Source organism: Prinia subflava, chromosome 5, assembly GCF_021018805.1.
Source record: "Prinia subflava isolate CZ2003 ecotype Zambia chromosome 5, Cam_Psub_1.2, whole genome shotgun sequence".
Taxonomy (NCBI): Eukaryota; Metazoa; Chordata; class Aves; order Passeriformes; family Cisticolidae; genus Prinia; species Prinia subflava.
This window is the reverse complement of record NC_086251.1, coordinates 17,009,451-17,028,361: the sequence shown is the minus strand read 5'-3', so window position 1 is coordinate 17,028,361 and position 18,911 is coordinate 17,009,451. Positions and strand designations below refer to the sequence as shown.

At 42.2% G+C, this 18,911-nt stretch overlaps 1 protein-coding gene across 3 annotated transcripts in view; it reads right to left on the bottom strand.

Moving 5' to 3' along the window:
* Positions 1 to 18,911, bottom strand: part of MOB2 (MOB kinase activator 2) — a 109,445-nt gene that overhangs the window by 21,159 nt on the left and 69,375 nt on the right. The window contains exon 1 of one of the 3 annotated variants that reach the window (XM_063398189.1): positions 8,294 to 8,514. The exons of the other annotated variants lie outside the window; for them this stretch is intronic. Coding sequence (XP_063254259.1) covers positions 8,294 to 8,403 — 110 coding nt within the window. The 5' untranslated portion in view covers positions 8,404 to 8,514. Of the gene's footprint in view, positions 1 to 8,293; positions 8,515 to 18,911 lie in introns of those variants that run through there. 3 annotated transcript variants of the gene reach the window in all.

The following is an 18,911-nucleotide window of genomic DNA, read 5'->3' as shown; positions in this document are numbered from 1 at the left end:
CCTCACTTTTAAAGCATGTGTACTAGCACACACATGTGCATCTTGCTGCAGTGAGAGACACAGCTCAAGGGAATTCAATCACCTACCTGTCATTAGTTATTGAGCAGGCTGGGCAATGAAATACCAGTGTGCGGAAGCAGCCCCACCTCAAATTTTCAGCCTCTGTATGAAGCTCCACAAATTCAACTCTTACACTTCAAATTAACCACAGCATTGTAATTAGGAAGGATATTTATTCACCAGAAAATATTATGAGTCAAAGTCACTTCTCAATAGCAGAGATCAAATTTATTTTTCCCCCCTTTTGTTAATATTTTATCTTTAATTTAAACCAAAGTCAGTCCAGGTAAGTCCCACCTCTCCTGGCATGCCTTAGACCAGATCCCGTGAGAAGAAGCAGGGCCTTTCAGTTTTACAGTGAACTATCTTGTTAAAATTAAAAATTGGAAGTCCATAGAAGGCGTAAATTGTGTGTCTTTCTCACAGAAAACCAGTGAGAAAAGGAATCAAAGCCTTCTCTTAACTAGGTAACTTTCATTAACAAATGGTACGTACAAACTTTCACTAGCGTAACCATGCAGTTAATTTTTAAAGATTTTTGACAGAATGATGCAATGTTCTGTTCAGTTTTGTCAACAATACCACACAGCTGTTTCAGAATTTCTTAGAAAACAGCACACTGAAGCTTTTCTGTACAACAGAGTGAGAGGAAGGAAAAAAATCTATTTAAAATACAAACTATGGATTCATAGGCCAAAGTAAAGAACATTTGAATGACTGATTGAAAAAAAATAGAGTGGGTAATAGTTTAATTACTGGTACAGTTAGATCACTGTTAATTAGCTAGTGAGACAGCAGTGATTCCCAACCCTAATCTATTACTTTTCCACATGTACCACAGGAGACTGAAAAGCAAGTAGGAACACCTTTACAGACACACTGATCCACTCGCAACCAGGAAACACTCACAGATATACCCAGACTGGTAGTGTTACCTCCAAGAGCCTGCTAAAATACAAATGCAGTCTTTCAATTAAATGCTGAAAACACGACCAATAAATTGGTATAGGAAAACTTGTAATTTTGAAAAACAAATACTAAAATTAGATGCACAGTTGCATACTGAAGTTGTTTCATTCCCCTGGCTGCACCTGCAAATGACAAAACGTATCTTTAACTGTTTATGAGGGATTTGCAATTATCAGTTCATAAAGCTGAGACCAACACCTGAGACATTCCTTAAAAATGCAACATGAAGCCACACTTCTGGCTCAGCTTCTGCAACCCAGCGGCACCCCTCAAAGCAAGGGATGGTTATGTGTGAATTTAAAAATGTACTGATTGGAATGATATACCTAGACATGAAAAAACCTTTCTATGCCGCAAAGCAACAAAAAAATAGCTATTTCAGTTGAGAGCTGATCCGGGTGTCTGGGTGTGAGTGGAGCCATCAAGGTGCACCTCATGTCATCCCACCTCTGTGTGAAGTTACATAAACCACCAATGAAGAGACCCAAGCCGCCTTTCTTCAGTAACTTGATGTACTTTGGATGGTGTGCCAGGACTACTTTTTTCAGACAGTAAGCTAAGAGTTTCAGTATTTTGCCACTACCTGCCCTTCTGAGGACAGCTGCACTCACTGCTGATTTTTCCTTTTTTAAAAATAAAAGGAATCACACAGACATCCACAATGTTCCTTTCACCTGGGGAGCATCTGCTACCACACGTTCCTGCTGTCTGAGCAAAAGCACTTCTGAACTTATTTCTGTACCAGACAGAAAAGAACTTGAAAAATTAACAGAGCAGAATTTCCTGACAAGTTCAAGCAATCTGGCTTCAGTGCTAATGGGCTCCACTCACCCAAAGATGCCGTTTTTGTCTTCAGAAAGCTGGAAGAAAGGGTTAATCCATACATCCAATCCCCCTCCCTTTCCAGAGACTAGGTGCTGGCAGCTCTTAAAAGAAATGCAACATCTCTTCTCTGACAGCAATTTGCTGAAGTTTTAGTTAAGATTCTGTTGAACCTCACAGCACCAGGGATTAAGAAAAGAATTTAAAAATTCCCCTCTAAATAATGCTTTAACAAACTCAATTTTGGTGTAGTCACAGAGAGATGTTTGATAGAGCAACAGATAGTTTTTATCTCAGCCATCTTAGAGACAGGATAACTGATAGGAGATCACATTCCTAACACCACATCTCTTCAAAAAAAATCAAGAATGGAAAGAGAAAAGCTCTTCTACAGAGGACTTTTTTCTTCTCCTAAAAACCTACCTGGTAAAGGTCTTAGAGTGCACAGATGTTTGAGACCCCAGAGAAGAGCAGACAGAAATTGTATGAAATAAGTCGTTTTCCCATAAAGAGCAGCACTAGAAACATGGGCTATTGCAACACAGGAAACACTTAGACAAACCAGAAATGGTAGTCAACTCCCTGAAGGATGAATGTTGCACACTCATACTTTGCTCATATATAAATGAAATTATCTTCCAGACTGAAACAAGCAGCTAAAATCTGGAACAATTCCTATATGCATACCAAGAAAACAAGATAAAAGAAAAGTGATTAATTTCACAAGTCTGAGAATATAGTCGTATCTATTCTTTGTAAAGTGTCCAGGAGGCATCTTCAGTAAAAAAAGAAGCATTCTTTTGCATCTAAACAAGAGGAAAATGCTATTAAGCCTTGGCCAGGAGCCCTTTCTGTATGAGCTCTGGAGACACCTTAGAGAGTTGTTTCAACACAGAGAATTTCAGCAGTATTCTCCCTCTGGCTATCACTTCACAGGATGTGGAACATGTAACCAAAATACAACTCCATGCTGTAAATACCTCTGAAGAAAGATACCAAGTTCTTCATTAAGTTAATACACTGTACATGGTTCACCGATGTTCACAGATGCCCCAGGGTCATGACACTCCTGCAGCGAACACAAGTGAGCAGACAGAGGACTATCCCCAAGAAACAGAGGAGTGCCTGGCGTGCTGGACCTGCCTGTGAGACACAGCATCTTCCCAGAACACAGCTCCACATCCTGAGCTCCAGCAAGAGCCTCAGTCACGACATGGCTTTGCCAGAGGTATCCTACAGCGTGCTGTAGGGCTGAACATCAAGCAGAGCACTACAAGTTTTGTGTCTACAGCCAGAAGAGACTTTGCTACCTGTGTATGCTGGGAACACCCAGCACATGCAGGGAGAGCCGCCTCTCCAGCAGGCACAGCCCAGCCAGGTGAGTCCATCAGGCTGGCAACGCCACCCACGCCTGTCTCCTGTCACCAGCTCTGTCCCGAGGACAGGACGCTCGTGTCAAAGAGCAATCTCCAGAAGCACATCCACGCTCCCATTTGGACAGAAGAGCCACCAGAGTCCCTCCTGCCTGGTCACCCCTTGCCAATGTTACTGCCCCAGAGTGTCACCAGTCCTTTCTGAGCAGCTGAGAGTCCCAAAAGGCCATCATTGAATGAGAAATCAGCTCCTGTTACAGAAATATGCAGCAGGACACAGCATGACAACTAGTGATGTCAGTTGCCCTGAACCATAAACATTTTGAACTATTTCAGTACAATGCAAAGTTGTGGGAGGGAGAAAAAAAAAGAACAGGATAAAAATAGCCAATGTGGTTCTGAAGAGCGCTTTGCCTACAGGCCCCTTACCCTGCATACTGTCCTGCCTCCCTTCTCTTCTGCCTGTCCCAGGCTTTTGCTTTAATCAGATTAGCTAGTGTTAAACAAGGCTCTTCTAATTACTTTCTAATACTGTGAACTGGACTAAGCTATTGAAAAATGTTTCTGCCTAAATTAGAAAACAGGATTGATTTTTTAAATATTTGCTTTAGTCCTCCTGATACATGCAAGCATCACAGATAACAGATGTCTTCTGCCATGGGAGTCCAGGCAGAGGAGCTTCTCCTCTGCTCCTACCCATCTATGTCCTGGTTCATGAACACAAGAAGACAACCTTGCATGATCACCTAAAAACCAGAATAGAATGTCAAAATCAATCTGGTTTCTTCCTCATCTTGATGACACTAGTTGTCATCTTCTTCATCTATGAATTGAGAAATAGGGAAGGAATTTAATTTTTCAAAGACCTTCCATGCTGGCTATAAAAATACATAGCAGCATCCAGAATGCCAACTCAAACTTGCTAATTTATCCAAATGAAACAATCATTATCACCCTAACAGTGAAGACAAATAACTACACTCTTGAAAAGTGCTTACCAAAAAAAGAGTGGGCTTGGTTGTTTTATTTTTAGTTGGTATCCAAATCAGTGCCTGTCCAATGCTGTAAAAAATGAGGCTCTTATGAGAAAGGGGAGATTTAATCTATTTCCACACTCATCCAGGACAGCATGTACATATAAACCATACTGTAGTTTAGCAAAAGACATTAGGCAGTGACATCTGTGTAGCCTGCATCATTCCTCTTTCCTACGACTGTATCCCTGATTAATAGTCAGCTATCCCAGAGGGACTCAGCTTCACTGGAGACTTAAAAGGAAACACACATTCTAGGAAGCTGCACGGGGAACAGCCTCTGAATATCACCTCTGAAAATCGCTGGTGCAGGACCCAAAGTGTCACAGCAGTGCAAACACACTCGAGCACCTGCATCAGGACTCAGGCATTGGCACAGGCAGTGAACATTTTGTCCTGAAATCAGAAGCATATGGCTCCAAAAAAACACTTATGGCTGGCTCTGTTATCTGCTGGCACCAAAGAGTGGAGAGATCCCAGGAACCTGAGTCTTCCTTCTACTTGTGCTGCTTGAGTCCAGTAAAACACAGACCTCTGCAAGGAAGCTGACAGGAATCCATGGTGTCACAAGAAACTGGGACAATTAATGAAATAATGCTAGAAACCAGAACAACATTCCAAGTTTTGACATAATACTCTTCGCCCTTTCCCCTTCCACATCTCTCAAGAACCAACTCACAGAAATCAAAATAACAAAAACCAGAAAAACCTCATCCATTTTAGGTTTTTTTTCCTCTCTAATTACGGGCCAAATAACAGCACAATTCGTTACAGAAAAGGGGAAAAATGACATTAACATATTTCAAAAACATATGAAGTGAAATGAAATTAAACAGCTCTAATTAAACACCATGTTAAGGAACTTCTCAGCTATGCTGTGACTAATTTAAAGGGGAGATGACACTTTTCTAATGGTGTCTCAATTTTTTTAATATTACAAGTGTGCAGCCTTGGTCCCATCCCTGAAGTGTTAAACACAGTTTACTAACCAATATGATGAAAGATACAAGCATCTCCGGAGTTCTTCATAGCTGAATCACTAATAATTTAAAAGAGCAATAAACCTAACCGTGCCTTTCATAAAACATTAATTAGAAAGACTGAGAATACATCTGTTGCTTTTGTTACACTTTTCCCCCTTTCTGGTTCAGCTGTCTTTCCCCCACGCTCTTTTGGACTCTTCTCAGGTTCTCAGGACTGCTATTCTCATGAAGTCTTTCTGCTTCTCACACCTCCCTCCTCGTTTCCTCCGTGTACTGATCCCTGCTCCTGCAGCTGTTCGTACCAACGGGTGACACACACAGTGCCCAGCAGGCAGGAGGAGCTGGACCTACGAACTAATGAAAACAGCTTGCACTTTAAAAGCTTCAAGTTCATCAGCTGTAACTACTCACACTCAAGGTAAATAACACAAGAAATCTGCTATGCAGGAAATCAAACTGATTAAGTATTGTACTAGAACAACTGAGCTTTATAATTCACAAGCAGGAGAGAGATGGGAGTGGAGGCAGTTCAGAGCGAACACAGACATTCTATGCCTTGTCCATTGTGAATTTCTGCAATTCCTTGGCAGGCTGTGGAAGGCTGGGAGGAAAATGTGATCCTGACAGTTCCCAGTTAGGCGTGAGAAAGGGCCTAAAATACAGTGGGGACAGCTCATAACACCAGGCCGTGCACAAGCAAGATACCCTTTGATCTCATCACTAAGCCACTGGCTGATCAACAGAAGAAAAATTACTCCATACAAAGTTTAGCATCGTATAGACTGCAGAAAACTCAATCAGCAGTTTCAGGTGGCCAGACTTAGAAGTGGTATTTCTTACCTTCACTCCGAATGAGATGGCAAGATATTATAGTAATTTGGGACACATCTCATTTAACTTCTTATGACTACAACTTATGCATTACCACGTGAGGTGGTCACTCTCTCGGCATGGCATTGCACCTCTGCATTCAAGCACAGGACATTTAAGGTTCCTGTTCTTTTCTACCAACAATAAGGTGGACGAAGCTCAGCGGTCATGCCTCTGTTCAGAGAAATCCCATCCCAGCTGTCACCAACAAGCTGCCAGTTTTGGCCTAAATGAGGTCCCGTGTGGTTCCTTCCTCCACCATCACTGACTGGCACACACTTTCTGAAGCTCTAATGTGCCATTTCTGCAATAAGGAAACTTTGATTGGATGTAGTATTTACCTGGCTCTCCACCAGTGCCTGTGCTTTCACACTGCCTGAGTTCTTTACAGAATAGGATGAGTTTATGTTTTACAGAATAAAGTGGGATGGTGTAACACACATACGGTCAGATAAGGCATCTGAACCAGATTCAAGAAGAGAAATAAGAGAACTAGTCTAGCATCTAAAGAAAGTTTTTGTGACTACACATTCTTCTCTAACCACAAGCAAAAAATGATAACCCAGAACAAAAAAATACATTAGAAGAACATTCTATAAAATAGTAGTCACTCCATCTAGTAACAGCTCAACAAAATAAAGTTATGCTATTAATTCATGAGTCCAAAATATTTCATGTCTGAAAACATTTTCCTGCTTTCCCAGTAGTTTTATAGTACATATCAAAAAGAAATCTCAGAAGAAAAGCAATATTATGGACAATTTCTGCACATACTCCAGTAGGAGGAGAAAGGCAGAGGTTAATGTTCCATTTTTTTCAAGTGTGCACCGAACAAATTAAAAATATATGTTTCACTGCTAAGTCACAGGAACTCACCTATACTTTAAAATAAATTGCCATAGATGCTTAACAAAAGGTTTGGCAATTCTTCCCTACAGAGGCACCCATCTATTTACATCTGGGAGTGCTGCCAATAGAACAGCGACCAAAAACTTCAAAAGGTTCACATCATGAATAGCAAGTCGCTGGCCAAAGGATTTTATGATATGACCAGCTGTGTAACACCATATTGAATTATAGATACGCTGCCCCCAAAAAATGCAAAGAAGGGAATTAAACTAGTTAAAAAGCTGAAAGAAAAACCTCAGTTCTGTAAATTAATGTTTTCAACGGGTAAGTATTCTTAACAGGGGAAAAAAACAAACTCAAGCCGACTGCACTACGGGACTTTTTAAAGAGCAAATCTAAGCAGCTGTTCCCACCAAGGCTGCTTCAAGCTCAGCGAACTCCTCTAGCTGAAGTCCCAGCCAGAGCTCAGCCGCTTTGTGATCAGAACACTCTGCTTTAATAAATGTCTCCCTTAAACTCGCTTGGGGAGAGACATGAGTCAACGGAGGAAGAGAGGGATAATGTTTCTGTTGACAAACATTTAACAATTGGCAACAGACAGTAGGAAACGGGGACGAACGAAAGCTTGCCAAATAAAGTTATGCTGGAGGAACAAGGCTCCCTTTTGGAGCAGCACTGCAACTCTCCACAGATCCCAGAAAAATATCTGAACACCACCAAAATAAAAAGCTGCAGTTGTTGAACGAGGCTCCTAATCCTAATATTTGTGGTGATGATTTTCCCTGCCAACCAGAACGGGTCAGAACTCCTCCGAATCAAATTACGCACATCCTTTGCCAAAGAGTCTGGTTTTGGTCTCTGCAGTCATCCACGTCTCAATGTTCACACAAGCCCTTCTGAGTTGCATGAGCAATTTTTCCCCCTCATCTTACAACATTTCTCTAGAAAACTTGCCAAAGCATATGTAGCATCTTGGTCAGACTCCTTATTCAGGCAAGCCAGGACCTTCGCTGTCTGCTTACGTCGTGCAAACCCAGTTCTCATGAAAGCGCAAACAAAACCCGACTGCCGTATAAAGAGGGAACGAATGTTCCTCTCCAAGCGCTTAATGCTGTTCCAACTTCCAGCCTCCCCGATCCCGACACAAGATGCAGAGGGAGCCAAAAGCAGCCTCCCTCCCTCCTCCCGAGAGAGCGGGGCTCAGGAGCGCCCGTCGCCCCGGCCGGAGTTGTCACTGGAGCTCCGGCTCCCTGCTCCGCCGCGATGCCCCGTGGGCAGCCGCCCTGCCCGCCCGCCCGCCCGGCGCCACGGCCACCGCCGGACCCGTCCTTACCGCAGCACTTTGCCCACCGCCTGCAGAACCATCTTGCAGCTTAATCCGGGCTTGGGACTCTGAGCGAGCACGGGCCGTTCACCGGGGAGGCTGCAGTGATCCCCCACCATGGTACGGCGGTGCGCAGCGGCGATCGCGGCTCGCTCGGCCCGGGCTCCCCGCCGCTGTCCCGGCCGCCCGCCCCCGCGGGCCCGGCCCCGCCAATGGCGCTGGGGGCGGGCGGTGCCGCGGCTCCTCCGCCCCGCCCGGCCCCGAACCGGCCCGAGCAGGGCCCGGCGCCGCCCCCGCGCCCCTCGGCGCTGCGGCCGCACGGGCAGCGCGGCCCGGCCGCGTTACACAACCCGCGGGCAGGGCCGGCACGGCGGAGCGCCGCTGCCAGCACCGGCACCCACTGTACAGTCCTCTGCCCCTCCTTTGGCAGCCGGAGAATAAGCAAGGCAAAGTAGGACGGTGCCTGACGGAGCAGGACGCGGGGCAAATGTCCTGCTTTGCTGTCTGCACTACGAGCCCTGTCCGTAATGGGGCCAGGCTGGACTCCCGGTGAGAAAGGGGAATAATGGTGCCTTTTGTGAACAAGGCTTTTTGCACTGCTCTCAGTACTCTGTGTGGCAGGCAAGGGCATGGGCTACCAGAGCTACAGCCAGTCTTACATAGCGCACGGCAGCCCAGCAATGACATCAAGACCTTTATCAGAGACGCTTAAACAGAAGAAGGGTGAAGAAGGCCATGAACAGCAAGAGATGACTTGCTATGGTGACCAGAGTTAAGAGCAAGCACTTGGGTAATGGTCCTCAGAGGACGAGTGATTAAGCAGGGGCCCAAACACAAGGTCCATTTTCAGTTTTGCCTGGATAAACCAATTGGCCATGCGTTTTCCTAACAGACCTTAGAAAGGAGGAGTATGTCCAGATCCTTAACCATGCCACATGAACACCATTCCACACCCTTTTGGACAGGCAGCTATGCCCACAGGTTGCAGATGCAGCATTTAGAGCCAGATCACAACAAAAAATGTGACAGGTGTGGCATAATGTGACCTGGAACAGAAAGTCCTGAGGACATTACTTATTCTGACACACTGCCCAGGACATCTCAGAGAAAACAGGGAGTTTGCCATTTTATGTGCACCTACGAGACTGGCTACAATAGGAAAGGGCAATTGCCCTTTCAGAGTATAGCCAAGTGTTCTGGTTCACGTACTGAACAGGCATCTCCCCCTGTACACGGAAGGCCAACAGGCATGTTGAATTCAGCCTGACACAAACAGTGACATTGCTGCTGCCACCAACTCAGCATCACCTGGTCAAAGCAGGCAGGAATGCGGCTGCTGTTTGCAGAAACCCAAGAAACCGCAGCCCCGTGATGCAACCTGAAGGAAAAATGTGCTGCTGCTCAGTCCCAAAGCATCTACCCAGGCAGGTGTGTTTGTCAGCTATGCACTTTTAGTTGCATGTCCAAGTTAGGCCTCCTCACCCTTGTGAACCAGGAGGTATTTTGGTTCCCACTGTACAAGCAATCCACTTAAGATGGAGTTGTAATGACTTCACTGATAGCACACAGGAAGCCTGCAGCTGAACATAGCTCAGTTTTCCACATTGAATCCTGGTGCTTCATACAGGAGATAATCCCACCTGTGAAAAATCTGATGCTGTCAACCTTTTCTCCAAGTAAGAGCAACTTGTGACAGTAACATTACAAAGCAAGAGTCCTAGCAAATGAAGGAAAGGCACTTGCCAAAAGGGCAGCTGCCCTCGCTTTGTCCACCAGTGAAATCTGCAGAGAGAATTTCGTTTGTTAAAGAACCACCTTAAAAACAACAAGCCTCTGACATAAAGCAGCTTAAGTTTTATTAAAAGTCTGTCTATCCAAAGTAAATTAAAGAAAAAATCCAGGGGTAAAACCAAAATAAATACAGCTCTGTGGTATTACAGTTGTATTAGGAAAGTTAGCCTCTCCGTGACTCCGACTGCAAAACAGTTGCTCTTTAGAGATGGATGTTCAGAGATCTCACACAGGTTAGGAACTGATCCCCTTCTGGTAAAACCAAAATATTGACTGAAACGCAACTTTCAAACCTGGTCACTTTTTACTTTGATGCAAATAAATGGCCTATTTCTCTCTTCTGCTAGCTTCCACATCAACACAGCATTTTTCTTTCCCTTTCCTCAACCATATGTCTCTGTGGCACCCTATCCAGCCTTTCCCCCACCTATCAGTTTTCCTCCTTTCAAGCAATATCCTCTGTTTGGACCAACTACATGCTATTTATCTGTAATACAGATTTAATGCAAGTTGTGGGAAAACCCAGGATATCTAAGTCAATTTTAAACACTTCAAAATAATAAAAATCACCTTATTATAGGAAGCACAACTTAGGCACGCGCACTTTATTTATATGGCACAAACATAAATAATTTAAACCACATATGCAGTACAGAGTCGTACAGCTTTGACGACATTTAGAACACATGCAGACACAAATCAGTTTATTTGAGAGCTCTTCATCCAGAAAGAAGAGCAGTCCATCTACAAGGAGTGTTTATTTGAACACAGCTGCTGGTCTGATCTCCATGTATGCATATTCTGAAGGATGCATATCTACACTTCCTTAAGGGTGTGTCTACAGCCATCTGAGATCCTGCCTATTTACATTCATCAGAAGCCTCTCTTTCACTTGCTTCCTCAACATCCTCTGCATGTTAACAACTGTTGCGTCTGACCTTAGCCCAAGTGTGCTTCAGCACCGGTGAACTGCTTCTAGCATGTGCCTTACCCACCAGACAGGCAGCGTTGTGTATTGAAATCACCACTAAAGGTTAACAGAACTACCTGTGAATGGACCTACAAACAGCTTCACCACCTGTACTGGCTCTGCAGACACATCAGCAAAACAGTGACATCACCAGAGGCACAGAGGAAGGGCACAGCAGGGCATTGGGAAGAGGGGAGCCCCATTTCTCCTCACACATTTCCTCACATGTGCCAGCAGCACACTGATGGAAAGCTTTCTACAGTGATCCCAACTACCAAGCCAAAGAATGATATTTATAAATTTTATGAATAATGCTTTGTGTTTGTAATGTTGTTAAGAGCAGCAGTTAACCATTATGTACTTATTTGCCCCTTTTACCATTCCATAACAAGTACGTGTAAAGCAGCCACCACAGGGATGTATACTGGTACTTGGAGGTTGGCAAAGAAAGCAAGTTATATTCAACTCAGACAAACAAACAATGTCAAAGGAGGAAAAAAAACACCAGAAAGGTACAATTCAGCATTCATATGCATAGAAGTGAAGCCTTGTAACATCAGACTGTAAAGTCCTGTTTTAAATTAAGCTTAAGTTTATTGTGTATCCCTGCCTGACATATAACATTTCAATTTTGCAAGCTCATTAGCCGTTTAGTTTGACTTTAGTGTGCCCTGATACCACCTAGCCAAGTACTCTTTCCAGTTACCTCACAGGGTATTCCCAAGTGTCTGAAACCACTGAAAATCAGCAATAAACATTTTATCCTTTAGCTTGCCTCTAAGCTGTATTTATACTGAGATTACATTTGCTCTCCATTTTGTCATCCTCACACAGCAGCAGATGGCACGAGCAGCTCTACTCAGTATCAGCACTACAGGCGTGGATTTGGGACAGAAGACAGCCTGAAGACAAGTTGTTTCAGTCTCAAAAGGCAGTTTGGAGTGGTCAGAGTGAAGGGGGAAATTGATTTTAAAGGTATGCATTCAGCTCACTCTTGAGATAATAGCAGAAGCAATAGGTCTTCCTGGCCACACAGAGTGTTGTGATACAAGCCTTATCAAAGTGGCCACACTCGGTGCAGAAAGTTAGTGCATAAAAGACTGAGCTTAAAAGCAGCACATGTGTAGGTGACAAGGTGTCTACTGCTGCTTTACTGAAAACTCTGAAAATGATGAGTGTCTATCCTGCAATCATCTTTGGCTTCATCAATACAGTAAGGTGTTTTTCTACAACAGGAGAGAGCAAAAAAGGGTACACAATATTCTCACCTCATCCATAACATGAAAAACAAACAGTCATTTGCAGCAAGAAAAGCAAATTAGCTCAAAATATCAGTAAACCTCCATTAGGAACTCAAAAAAATTATATTAAGGCTTTTTGGAAAGGATGCAGAAAATCAGAACCACCAAGGCTTCATCAAATACCACTTAACTTAGTAAAATAAATTAAAGAGCAAAGGAGAACAGAGAAATTGTGATCTCAGAGGTATTGTATTTCTGGCAAGTGTGTAGGTGTATCTATTGTTCTAAAATTCCAAATGTCAAGTTAAGCCAGGTTCAGCAAGTATGGGTGAGAGATGAAGAACATGAATGTGTTGAAGGAAACAGCAATAAAAGCAGCTCAACAAGAGATACTCAACTCTACCAGCACTGAACTAATACCTGAGCACTATTAATAAAGGATGGGATAATCACACTCAGACTCTACATGAAGAGGTAATCTGAAACAGAGAAGAGAGATCATTTATATCACCTGCATTTCAGCCACTCCTCCTGAGTCAGCCCACCTAAAATGACAGAAGCCCTCTGAAAACACACACTGAAAGGACTCTTGTTTCCTGTGCAGCTGTTCAGGCAAGTTTGGGGCAAGCAGATTCTGAGTCAAAGAATTGCCATGGAGTTGGAGCGAAACATCAGATTGAGACATCAGTTTGTAAAAATCCTGAAAATGTACCACTATAGAAAAAAAAATTCTCTTATTAAAAATTACTCTGAATCCTAGGCAAGTTCTAATTTTACTTCCCTCACCTTAAAGCTTCTCCTGCTTTCAACTGCAAAGGTTCATTGCTTTATGTACTAAGTTGTTGTACACCATCCTATGGCACCCTGTTTCAGTGAGGATGAAGCAGTCCCTACACAGTCCCTTTCCTACAGAGTAAAACAACACCATGGCACAGCGTCAGGAGGCAGAGGGTTTCCCACTTTCCGATTTGCAAAACAATATACTTGGTACTACTACTGGAAAATATTTGCAAATAAAGAGCTCAGATCCATCACCTTCATAAACAGTCTTCCATAGAGACAAAGTGTGCTTAGCAAAAAGCCTAGCAGAAGGTGACACTGGGGCTGGAGTGACATGCAACGCATGTCTCAGCAAGAGTGAAATCCTTTTTTCTTTCAGTAGGGAAAAGGGTGAGAAGAAAATACAAATAACTGAAGGTGTGCCAGGTGAAGCTAATGCATTTATCATTTTGAGTGCCCAAAAATGTCTTTCAACACATGCATCTCACCAAGTAAGTCAAAGGAAGAAGCCTTTTTAAGCAGAGTACCTGCTGATGAGCTGCACAAGTGCTTACAGCACACTGTAAAGATTAAGATGCTGAATTTCTACCATTGCAGCTGCTGTTAGTTCCTTCCCAGAGATAATACAAGTGACAATTTCATCTCACATTTTACCATTCCTTTTTTTTTTTTTTTCCTCTTGCCCTAATTTTAAAGTTTAGCTAGGCTGCACTCCAGGGAAGCATTAATGCAATATGCATTTGATACAGAAAAGCTAAAATGAAAGACTCTTGTTCTTTTTTTTTTTCCTCCCCCAAATACACTGGACCTCAAGCTTCACATAAAGACGTAAAATTTCTAAAACTTGGCTAAGAATTTCTCCCCAGGGATTGTTTAACATATTCAGAACCACTTGCTACATATATACAGAACTCTCCCTGTAAGTTCTACAACACAGCTACTGTTTCTACAGACTTGGGTAAATATGGCATGGAAAATAAAATCCTAACTGCAAATTGGCACAAAACTCTAGGCTAAGGAGTCAAAGGTGTAATCAGCACAGGAAAGGAGGGTATCTGTGGCAGCACTGTTATTGGTCAGGACTATCTATGCTTGGGTGGGAAAGGCACAGAAGGAAAAAGGGGAGATGCTGGGAGTGAACTTGCAGAGTTTTCCCAGACAGATGGAGAGACACTAAGGAAATAAAAGTTTCACTCCTTTTGGGAGCTAAGAACAGCTTCATTTCAGTACAGTAAATGCTTTTATCTGGTAATGTCACATTTAGATGACAGCACAGGGAAAAAACAATTCATGAAATAAGCATGAAATTTATTCTATGAGATTTTTCCCCAGGCATGCATTACAAAATATAACATGCAGAGCTTACATTATGTAATGAGAAACTATTTGCTGTAATTCCTGGCATTTACAGAATAACTCCTTAGCTACTACTTCTGAAGAGCAAGACCACAAAATCCAGACGTGACAAAATTAACTTGCTTCCCGCCCAGACCAGTGCACATTTGCATTCCACACTTAACAGAGAGATGCTTCATCCAAGCTAATTTGATTTCTTAATACTGCTCAGGCCTAGCACAGATCAGAGCAACAGGAGGCCAGCACAGATTTAGCCATGTAAACAATGCCATGAAGTTCCTAACCTACAACCTGAACTAGTTTAAATTTATCATTCCGCTGAAGAACTTTCCAGCCGGCGTTCAGCAGATGCGTAAGTACAGCAGTGTTTGCACTTGGGGCAGCTCAGCACAGAGGAGGGGCCACATCCCAGCCTGGCAGCAGAACCTGTTTGGTCAGCGTGCGTGCAAGGGCGTGTGCTGGACATGGACACTGGGATTCACACTCACACAGCCCCCCCGAGGCTTTGTCACAGCTCAGGTTACACGGCAGAGTTTTGAAACAGCTGTGGAAGTAAAAGCGTGAAGATCTTGCCTTTGAGGAATCATCAAACTTCACATACTGCTAAGTATTTCAAGCCATGCAAAAACATTAGCAATTCTTATTCAGCATGTTAAATGAGAGATTTGCACATTTACTGGAAAAAAGCCCTGGAGTTTTATAGGACAATTCCTGACACTTGGCTATAGTAAAAATCTCGTACACAAGAACCCATAACACCCTCACAGCAGCGCCTTGGCTGTGTCTGCAAGAGAGCTCTGCTGCACGTGGGACATAAATACTTGTGTAGCTATGGCCACACAAGACTGCACAGCATGGGTAGCCTGCTTGGTGTTTTCCTAAAACTTCTTACACAAATACAGCCAGTTTTCATGCTCTGATTTTCTGAAGAAGAAAATGGCTTCAGAACTATTCACTTACCCATTTGATTGGAATACTTTGATGGTATAGAACGTCCAGCATTTTACAAAACCTAGCATGATCATATGGTCTTGAGACCAACCCTCTCCAACAAATTCTGGACAGATATGGACAAAGAGTGGCAGAATAATACACTATAAAGTTAAGGCTACCATACATGTTTTTTTCAGGCTCTGCACTAATATATTCTGGAAGCGCACTGGCCTAGTTTAACAAGGAGCTGGTAGAATAAAAAAAGCTTCTGTACACAGGATTCTTGGGTTTTATCATGTTCATTGTTTTTAACATTTCTTCAAAAGCAAGCTAAGCCACTGAAGGAAATCATGGCAGTAGTAAAAAAGCAAAACAAAACAAAACCAAACCCACCCAAAAGAGGAAATTTATGGAAATCACTTCTTTATACAAAGATAATACAAAACAGAAGTACTTGAATTATCTCTAACCATCACAAGTTTCAATTTTAGGCTCAGAATATTTGAGAGGTTTTTTTTAAAAAAATTTACCTCTGTAGGCTCCTGGAAGCCTACAGAGGTCATGAAAGGGTCTGTTTATGAACTCTACATGACACAAGTATCCATATTACTGTGACAAGCTTGCACTGCTGAAACACCATAAAATAATGGAAATTCAGCCAGTTCTCACCTGATCGAGGAAGAAGTTAGAATGTACACTGGAACAGCCCTGAGTTTAAGCCAATCATGGAGAAAGACATGGGTTTAAAAAAACCACCATTAAGCACACACCTGTCATTGCGCAACACAGCTGTATAGGAGGCTTTTCTGATGCTATCTTGCTTAAAATCTCCATTTTGCCTAGAATTTGTTCTATGGCTACATTTAGACCTTTTCCCCCATAGTCCATTACAACACTTGAATGGATGTTTATTTACTAGGAAACAAAAGCACTGGCTGACAGAAGGGCTTTGCTGTTCTGGTTAGACAAGATTGCCATTTGTCATGTTTTAGTAATGCAGGAAGAAAATTAGCCTTGACTGCTCTCGGACAAAAGAAAAGTCACACTTAAGGCACTGGACAGAAACTGAGGAAAGGATACTATTGTGTCTACCAAGACTATTTTGTATTAACTTTGCCAAATAAGTCTCTTCTCCAGTTGCACAGCCAAAACCAAAGAAATTACTATAATCTACATTTTGCATTTCTTGCTTTGCACACTTTCCCTAAAGTACTTGCTTTCAGGACTTTGTCAATATCAATATGTACTGAGACTACAGGATCAATGGGCAATTATGTCAAACTACCATAATTCCTACTTCGCTACTGAGAAATACCATTACTGTGAACATGGCAGAAACATCTTTTGCAAATGCTTGATGAAAATTGCTTCATGACTGCGAAGAGGCACAGAAACTGCAGTGTTACGGCACAGGCAGGTAAGGGATATATATATATATATATATATATATATATTTCAAAATTTTACCTAAATTCAGTAATATTAATTCAGTAAATTCTCACTGGATAGGTAAAAGTGAACACTAGAAGATGTATTCATCCTGCATCTTGAGCTACTTCTACACTTTGAAGGAACATCATGTGCATCAAGGAAATGTGCTCCAACACACAGTAAATGAACCTTTCCCTTTCAACATTCTGGTCTAAAAATTGTTTGAAACTGGGGAAAATACACCGTGTTCTACTATACAAATAGCAACTTCCCTGTATAATTATAGTGCATTTTGCTGAGAATTGCATCATGACTAGAATACTACCAAGAGGGCAAACATTTAACCACTATTCTTAGTTTGTTAGAAAATTTTTCCCACATTACATAAACATGTACACACCTGGCCTTGGGCAGCACCATCAATCTTTTCATTGTTTTTACTTTAGTAAAGGAACAGCTATTTTTCATTTCAGTCACTTTATTTTTATTAATTTTCTGAAACAGACATTAAATTTTCTCCTTCAGCTTTCTTCACTGTTATTCTCCCTTTGTCTTTCGCACAGTTGCCTAAACTTTCTGTACTGGCATGCTGATTTAAAAATAATCCCTAAAAGTTCAGTAAGAGAATTCACTTCTAAATGTATGTTGAACAGAAGAGTGTCAAGGAAGTTCTCCTGATGTTCTGTTAAAATGAATGTGTGCACAGCTGACAAAAGCATAAATAGGCTGTATTAATAGGATTGCACACACTAACCAGAAACAGCAAAACTAAAACATAGCAGATTATTGAAAATACCATCAAAACTTTGCAAGCTCTTCCATATGTTAACCAGAAGTATGAACCATGCAAAATTCCTCTGAACAGACGCAGCCTTATATACTTTTAACTCTAGATATATCTCTGACAAAGAGCCAGTTCAGGGTAACCACACCTGAGCAAGTCACGTTAAAGGAAGAGACACAACAGCTAAGAATTAAGCAGCTCAAAAGCTAACACTGGTATCCTGAGTCCATATTCAAGCATCTGATTGATTATATGTCAGAATTCAGTTTTTCATTTCTTGGCCTGAAGGGTGCTAAAATACAGAATGTGTTCTGCTCCCAAATGCTCCCCTACAGGCTTAGTGTTAAAACAGAAAGGGCACGGTATTCTAACTCTATAAGGTAAAATCAAGTCCTTATTTTCTTCCCAATACAGTACTCCATTTTTATACAAAGAACAAATTATCAACTAAATGTAAATTTTGAAAATAGTTCTTTTATCATAAAACAATATACTTGTTGCTTCTAATGATACAACATTCAAAACATTGCTACTGCTGTTTCTGAATGTAGTAAAATATTTTATTCTACAAATTGGGCTTTGCTTTGTTTGCATATGCAAGGTGTTCATGCATATTTGGAGCCTAACCAGAGCTATACTTCTTGTATGGTGATTCTTGAATGAGGGATCCTGTAACTTGTCTTTCCCTATGAACAAACTTAGAAAGTTCTAAAAACCCACCTAGCTGAGGTCAGTATTCATATCCCTCACAATGTGGTGCATATCAAAGCATGCAACCGACAGAAGTAATACCACTGAGGAGTCACATCCTGCTGCCAATCCAGGCAGGGACAGACACGCACTGCCCTGTAACCCCAGGCCTCTCCACAGCCCATCAGATCCTTTTTGTGTGCCAGGTGGAAGAGGGAAGGTCTAGGCTGAAAGGAAGATGTTTACTTCCCACACCAAAGAAAAAGGATGAGTAACTTATGCTTCACTGTCCAAGGATTCAGAGAGTCCTTTAGTAAAAAAGCCTCTACAGATAAAACTTTATATTTTAAACGGCCAGTTGGAGAAGGAATGATGCAGCATGGATTCAGCTGTTAGCAACAAGCAGGTAATGTACAACTCCTCTGATCTTTCACCTCACACGGCTATTGCTTTGCCTTCACCAATAATGTTTTGTTGGGGGACAGTAATTTTAAAGGCAAGACAAAACATGCAAGACTTAGCTTAAAATTCATATAGACACCAGATCTGTCAGGTATAATCAGCATTGCATTCCCCTTCTTGGGGTTGAGTTGATCTGTTTTAACCTTGTAGATAAAATCAAAAGTTGTGTCCCCACTACATTTTTACAGC